Source organism: Talaromyces amestolkiae (assembly GCF_001896365.1).
Source record: "Talaromyces amestolkiae strain CIB chromosome Unknown scaffold26.1, whole genome shotgun sequence".
Taxonomy (NCBI): domain Eukaryota; kingdom Fungi; phylum Ascomycota; class Eurotiomycetes; order Eurotiales; family Trichocomaceae; genus Talaromyces; species Talaromyces amestolkiae.
The window spans coordinates 502,564-509,659 of NW_024468062.1; the positions used below are offsets into that span (position 1 = coordinate 502,564).

Consider the following 7,096-nt stretch of genomic DNA (forward strand, 5'->3'; position numbering starts at 1 on the left):
TGCCTTAGGCTAGCGTTCCAGACCACTTAAGAAGGCGATGATAGAGTATAATGATATGTTAACATGCTCGTCAAGCATAACCTATCACAATGCAGATTTCTCGGCCCACTGCTCATATTCCGCTATAATATCGTGTGTCAATTGGCTTTTGACTCGAGTGAATGCGGTCTCAAAGTGATGCCACATAATCTCTTGTGGTTGATTCTTTTCATCTTCCTCATCTAACGCAGCTTCTCCAGCAGTCTCGCATAAACTGACGATTTCTGCACCAGAATAACCTTCTGTCTTGGCAGCAAGGTCATCAATGCTCAAATCTGCGCTAACGACTGATTTGCTCGTCCATATTGAGAAGATCTCTTTTCGAGAATCGTAGTCTGGTGGTCCGACGTAGACAATATTATCCAAACGGCCTGGACGCATTAAAGCAGGATCGAGAACACCGGGCTTATTGGTCGCTGCAACAACCAAGACATTTTTCAGCTCTTCAATACCATCCATCTCGTTTAAAAGCGTTGTCAAAACGTTGACACCGCCGCTAGCGCCGCTACGCTTCGCTGCAATGGCATCAATCTCGTCAAAGAAGAGGATACTAGGTCTGGCAGCACGGGCCTTTTGAAAAATCTCACGGAGTTTGCGCTCCGACTCTCCAACATACATGCTCAGAATTTCAGCACCTTTAACGGCCAAGAAATTCAGCCCAGCCTCGGTAGCCAGAGCTTTGACGACCAGCGTCTTCGAACAACCTGGTGGGCCATAGAGCAGGATGCCCTTTCGGCTTTTCACGTTGAGTCTTCGCATCCTTTCAGGGAACTGCAAAAGGTCAGTATCATATCCTTGTTTTGGATGAGAGTAATTCTTGCCTTCAATGGCCGCTCAACCATCTTCCGCAAATGCCTCTTGAGCGCATGTTGTCCCCCAATATCCGTCCATCTCACTTTAGGAGTTTCAAGGAAAACTTCTCGCATAGCTGTAGGACGTACATCTTGCATGGCCGCGACAACATCATCCTCGTTTATAACTAGCCATGCCGGGTTCTTCTCTTCAGATGCCTCATTGTTGATAGGGGTAGMCAAGCTCACCAACTCAATACTAGGAATCAGTCGATCCCGGGCATTACGGCAGATCATTTGTAAGAGGGCAAATAGATCAGCGCCAACATAGCCATGGGTTTTCTCTGCTATGAAATCCAATAAAGAGTCGTTAGGCTCTGATGATCCGTCACGTATTGCACATAAAATCTCTCTTCTAGCAGCCGCTGTTGGAATTGAAACCTCGACTTCCACCGAAAGACGATGGGGTGTCCTAAGTGAGTCATCGACATCATTTGGATGGCGTGTTGCTGCGATAACTAGAACCTTGGCATCTCCCAGCGCGTCAATACTTTCGCACAAAGCATGAACTAAGGATGATACGTCCGAAGACGTTTTTTTGGGTGCAATTGCATCAATCTGGTCGATTATAATCACACTGGGCTCCGACTGAGAAGCTTCTCTGAAGATCTTGCGTAATCTTGCCTCACCGTCGCCTGAATTACGAGAGAGGAGATTTGACCCGATGGCAAACGCCTTGTGCCAGCCGGCTGCCTCAAATCTGCGCAACAGTGAACTCTTTCCCGTACCCTTCGGCCCGTGAATAAGAATACCTCGACTTGGTCTATAAAACTGTGGCATGCCTGCCCCCAGAGCTTGTAAGTTAAAGTCCACCAACAAATGGTTCAACCGAAGTATCTGATCTGTGAGCCCACCCAAACCACTTTGGTCGACCTTAAGGAGAGTCTGAACTTTTGTTTCTTTCGGCCCATTGCCAATCTGAACACGTGAACGCTCGGTAAAGAGGGATATAGTCTGATCTGTTGGGTTGGCAGTTGCGATGTCCACAAGCTTGAAAGTCCTAGACTGACCCTTGATCTCAGCATCGAATGTAAGGCCGATTGACAAAACCCCGCATTGCAATAAGGGATGTTCCAGAGCCCATTCCCAATGGGCTGATTCCGTAGCATCAGATAAAGGTCCGTACACTGCGAGCTTGTCCGGATGAGTACAATCTTCAAGCTGCACTCTCTCAACCTCGCTTAGTGGTCTATCTAGCTTGGAGATGGTGAGCTTATCCCCGAGCTTGATACCGTAGCATTCTTGCAAAATGCTCGACGCTTGCACAACCGTCGTTTTTATGTCACCAACAGCATTCCATGCCACAGCAGTCTTTTCGATGCCTCCCTCCAAGTGAAGCGAGCAGGGACTGCCTGGGGATAGTTTGAGATAAGCCAACGAGCTTGCCGAGAGGTATATGCGGAAGGAATCGCGCAGGTCGCTTCGGGGAGGTTTTGACAGCGGCCGTAGGGTGAAGACGCGAGCTTCAGCCATGCTCTCTCGTGCTCGAGGCTGTGTGCTATGACTATTCGTATGAACTCTAGCTGGACATGGGAGTAGTCGCAATCAGGCCTGGGTTAAGGCGCATGCCTGGCCAGACAAAGAAAAAAGTAGTTGAGTGGGGTGCCATACAAAAAACATCGGAGCAAGAGACTACATAAGCAAGCCTATTGGCTGGCTTCGTACATACATATATTTTCTCCTACTTATTCAAGACAAGTTCATCATTTGAGTTAATTCGTTTCCAGAGGAATAACCAAGTATTCAATGTCTGTTTGGCATGCTGTATGTATCAAAACCTTGGTTTTCATCTATCAAGTACATACTGCTATAGTTCCTACTCATAAGCGCCGCTTCAGGCTACAATAGATGACTAGATTACAAGGTATGTGATATAACGAAAGCACAAAGATCGACAAAAACCGCTGTTTCAGAAAGATCCCACAAGCACGATAGAATGACCAACATAGAAAGAAAAAAACCGTCAAGAACTTATAGACACAATGACGAACAAACACAATGGCAGAACAGTCCAAGCAGCAGGGTGTACCGGTTCCATAACTTCCTCGAAGTGGAATCTATATCAAACAGATCAGGAAATAAGAGATAAAAGGGAGTAGAAGCAGAAGCATAACATGAGCGAAAAGGAGAATCTGCAAGTGAAGTTCTGAAGGGCTTCTCGATCACATCTTCCCGTAGAACAATTCTTAACAGCACTTTCCACCGAGATTGCCGTTTGACCCGGCATTATTCTGGTCTATGTTGACGCCTTGGCCGCCCGCTTGCTCCGACTTTGTGCTGTCCATGACTTTCTTGATCTCTGACGCGAGGCTGTAGAATGCTTTATCGACGTTGATGTTGTTCTTGGCGGACACCTCCAGGAAAGGAATGCCAAGTTCGTCGGCCAGTTTCTGTCCTTGTTCGGTCGATACAGCGCGCTTCTCTTCCCAGTCGCATTTGTTACCGATGAGGATCTTATGCACTCCTTCGCTGGCATGTTGCTCGACGTTGGAGAACCAGGTTCTGATGTCTGCGATAGTCAGTCAGTGTCTGTCCGTTATTCCAAAAATCGAATCGTCCTCGACGTACTGTTGAAAGACCGTTCGTCTGTGACATCATAAACCAGGAGAATGCCCATTGCGCCTCGATAGTAGGCGGTGGTGATTGTCCTGAACCGCTCCTGTCCGGCTGTATCCCATATTTGCAGCTTCACGCGCTTGCCATCTAGTTCGATTGTGCGGATTTTAAAGTCGATACCGATCGTGGTGATGAAGGATGGTGTGAACGAGTCCTCACTGAAGCGGAGAAGGCAGCACGATTTGCCCACGCCGGAATCTCCGATGAGCAGCAGCTTGATCTAGACAGCACCAAGTCAGCTACCAGGCAGCACTTCTTCAGTCGATTTCCAGTGTATACGTACTAGAAAGTCATAGTTCCTTGTGCCCGCCATGATGTTGATGTGTTGTTCGCAGAGTTGATGTCACACGGGGTTGCAATATGGGGGGACGGTCAGGTTGATGAGTATGTAGTAGCCCCGATTGTCACGCAGAACGGGCTGTAGTAGAATCCGAGATGCAGCGAGACAACAAATACTTATTGACGTTTTAAAAAATTTGGCAGAAAACAGTTTGTTGGAACTGTTTTAGGCAGTTGTTCTTTGAAGATTGCAAGAGAAGCCAGTCCGATCGACGGCCAAAGCAGGTTAGGCCGAAGAGGCTCCAATCAGAAGGCGCAGCGGGGGTTCCTTCTGCTTGGTGATCGGTCAGCACGACAACAACTACTACAATGCACACTTCTTTGCTCTACTCGTCCGCATATCGTTGCAACACTTCTCTGCCTTTAATATTACAATCAACCGAACGAAGACTAAATGGTCGCAGCTACGGCCTTTCTTTGTTTTTCCTAGCACCCTGTCGAGTTTCAAATATGTCCATCTACAGCGACGGTGACCGTCTCCCTCGCACAGAGATATTATACAGGGCTAAATGCTCGAAAACAATCAGGACCAAACACACGACGTATTCTGAATGGTTCCAGTCGGCATATTACCTTCTTGGTCACGTGGACGCGCCTAATACGACACATACAACAACACGAGCAACCGACAAGGTGTCAAGCTCTTGACGGATAGCGAAGTGATTGATGGCAATTTGCAAAGCAACTCTTCAGATCCATTTGGAGTACGTCCACTGGATGCGGTGGAGAGCATTTTGTTGTCTCCTGACGCCCTGGCTCAGGTCTGTAAGATCCGTCAGATCCTGTTGGAAAATGGCGAGGAAAGATCTGGGTATGGTATATTGAGCCCTGCGTTTCAAGATCTGGGCTTCGTAAATGCAAAGTCCATAGTCTCGATAAGACAGAACACTGTCGAGGTTGGTAGGGTATGCACCAAGAATACGATCGATGTTTCTGTATCCCAGAAACAGAAGAGTTCAGCATGGACAGCAAAACTTTGGATCATCGGTAGTTCACAACTCACCGCACGGAATTCCGAAATTTTTGTTTTTCAACCCCCGCTCTGAAGCCCTTTCTGCTATCGAACAGGCTGGCAACCCACCGAACACCGCTGTATGTGATCAGCAGGCCGGGAGTTAGGCCGATAAAGCTAGACAAACATTAGCATCTAGCTTTTGTGTCGGTAACAAGGTTGTACCAACCCAAAAACAAGCTCCTGGCTCTTGAGTAAGGCATCGATACCCCCCATAGCTAATTCCACATCCACTTTCGTCTTTTGTATTTGGATGAGAAGAGCACGAACGAGGTCACCCCGAACCGTTCCCATAAATGGCTTACGCAAATCTCTTTCATAAGCCTTTAATACAGGAGTAAGATCACCCTCTCTGACCTGTGCCGTGATAGTCGAAACATCCGGCTGCAGGCTTCCACTCTGACCTTGTGAGCTGTTGTCAGATACAAAATCGATCACCATTCTTTCGAGACTTTGCCTATCTGCCTCCAAGCTGGTTCGACTCATAATCGCGATCTCGCTTTGCTCATCGTGCCGGATAGTCCCGATAAGCTTGCCCACAGGCTGCAAAACCCAATTTCTCCAGAAGTCGATGACAGTTGCCCCAAATTCGGAAACCCATTCCACTAGCTCGGCTCTATGACTCGTGAGAAGGCGCAGCGAGGTACTTAATGACATCAACGTAATGGCAATTGGAAACCAGTAACGAGCGAGGGTAGATGGACGACCGTGCTTGCGGATATAATCTTGGTCATAAACAAGCTTGTCTGAAATACAATCTTTCAACACGTATAGCAGCCTCTCGATAACATCACTAGCCTCCACAAATTGCTCTTCAACGGACGAGCGCTGCCTCTCCTGGAATTCGTTGTCGGTTGCGAGAAAAATATTCTCTTCGAAATTCTTGGGTAATTCTAGAGGTCGTGAAAGATCTCGAAGAGTATTCTCCATCAATAAAACAGTTTTGTGTAGTCCGTGATACCTCTCGAGTTCGAATTTGACTTGATTAGTTTCTGGCGCTGGTTCATTGCTGGCGAATGTGAGACATTCCTCGAGCAGAATACCAATAGCACTGGCATTCAAATCTTTGAGCTCTTCCAAAGCCTGTCGATTCCGTCTCATATGCAATCTGTAGCGAGTAAGTGGGGATGATAGCGCATCTCTTGTGTTTTTCAAAAGGCCTTGTTGAATATTGTTTTGCACGAGCTGATAGAATCGTTTCCAATCTCTGTTGATTGCATTCAATGAAGTCAAATTTTCGCGTGCAGATGCAGTCTTCAAATTTGAAATGACTTCCCACATCCACCCCCATATCCTCGAGGGCGCCGTTTGGATGGTGTAATGTCCAGTGTATAAGCTTGAACCGAGGATGTCGTTCCAGTAATCAATTTCAGCGCCAATGAGGGAAGACTGCTCGAGCAGGAGGCCGAGGACAGTACCCAATGATTGTGTGGTGAATTTTGCAACCAAAAACCAAGATCGTTCGTCGAAAGACTCTCCCTTGTGAGTACCATCTTGATGCTGAGACGAAAACAGATCGTCGCTGCAAGCTTGGTTCAGAAGCCGCAACAGATTGCGCCGAGAAAGGACTCCATGATTGTCCACCGACAGAGATCGCGCTGTAGTTTGCAGACTTCGTGTGTTGCGATCATGTGAGGTTGATTCGTTCAGGGTGTTCACGTTCGTGTTTGCGTTTGCAATGGCATGGAAGTGATATCGATCGATATTGATATCTAGGCGCGACACAATCCTACAGAATTAGTCGACAATTTGATATACAGGCAGATCAGACTTACTCAGCAACAAGTGACATGGCGATTAACTGCCAGGATGTGCCTGGGAGTTGCAGAGCTTTGGAGAGTTGCGGAGAATGTTGATGGATTACATCATAATGTAATCGGTAACGTAACGTAATCTACAAGSGAGCCGCTATCATGGACCTAGATCTACCTTAGTTTGTGTCACGGACCTGGATCCACCTTAGTTAAACAGCGTTGTGTCAAGGTACGCTAGGCTTTACTAAACCACACAAAGGTTCAATATTGGACGTCGATAAGGTAGGCTAAGTAAATAAAATAATAATAATTAATTAGTATTAGAAGTCTTAATATAACTAAGATAGAAAAGATCTTCTATATAGTCTAGTATTTATATAAGTATAAATACCTTACTGACTCTTATTATTATATTTAAATAACTTATATTAAAAAKCTATAAAAAATAACTAAATATATAATAAATAAATATATTTATATAGATT

The 7,096-nt window shown here is 46.3% G+C and overlaps 3 protein-coding genes across 3 annotated transcripts; all 3 read right to left on the bottom strand.

Annotated features, from left to right (window-relative positions):
• Nucleotides 1-84: 84 nt before the first annotated feature.
• On the bottom strand, nucleotides 85-2,363 carry BHQ10_009818 (uncharacterized protein; the record flags this gene model as incomplete). The annotated part of the gene is made up of 2 exons (XM_040882774.1): nucleotides 85-810; nucleotides 981-2,363. 2 exons carry the CDS (start codon nucleotides 2,361-2,363, stop codon nucleotides 85-87), a joined length of 2,109 nt encoding a protein of 702 aa, XP_040738320.1.
• A 713-nt stretch (nucleotides 2,364-3,076) lies between these two features.
• Nucleotides 3,077-3,819, bottom strand: BHQ10_009819 (uncharacterized protein; the record flags this gene model as incomplete). Its single annotated transcript, XM_040882775.1, has 3 exons — nucleotides 3,077-3,399; nucleotides 3,459-3,726; nucleotides 3,790-3,819. 3 exons carry the CDS (start codon nucleotides 3,817-3,819, stop codon nucleotides 3,077-3,079), a joined length of 621 nt encoding a protein of 206 aa, XP_040738321.1.
• A 715-nt stretch (nucleotides 3,820-4,534) lies between these two features.
• On the bottom strand, nucleotides 4,535-6,649 carry BHQ10_009820 (uncharacterized protein; the record flags this gene model as incomplete). The annotated part of the gene is made up of 4 exons (XM_040882777.1): nucleotides 4,535-4,778; nucleotides 4,849-4,974; nucleotides 5,027-6,586; nucleotides 6,633-6,649. The coding sequence occupies 4 exons, from the start codon at nucleotides 6,647-6,649 to the stop codon at nucleotides 4,535-4,537; spliced, it is 1,947 nt and encodes a 648-aa protein (XP_040738322.1).
• Nucleotides 6,650-7,096: the final 447 nt, after the last annotated feature.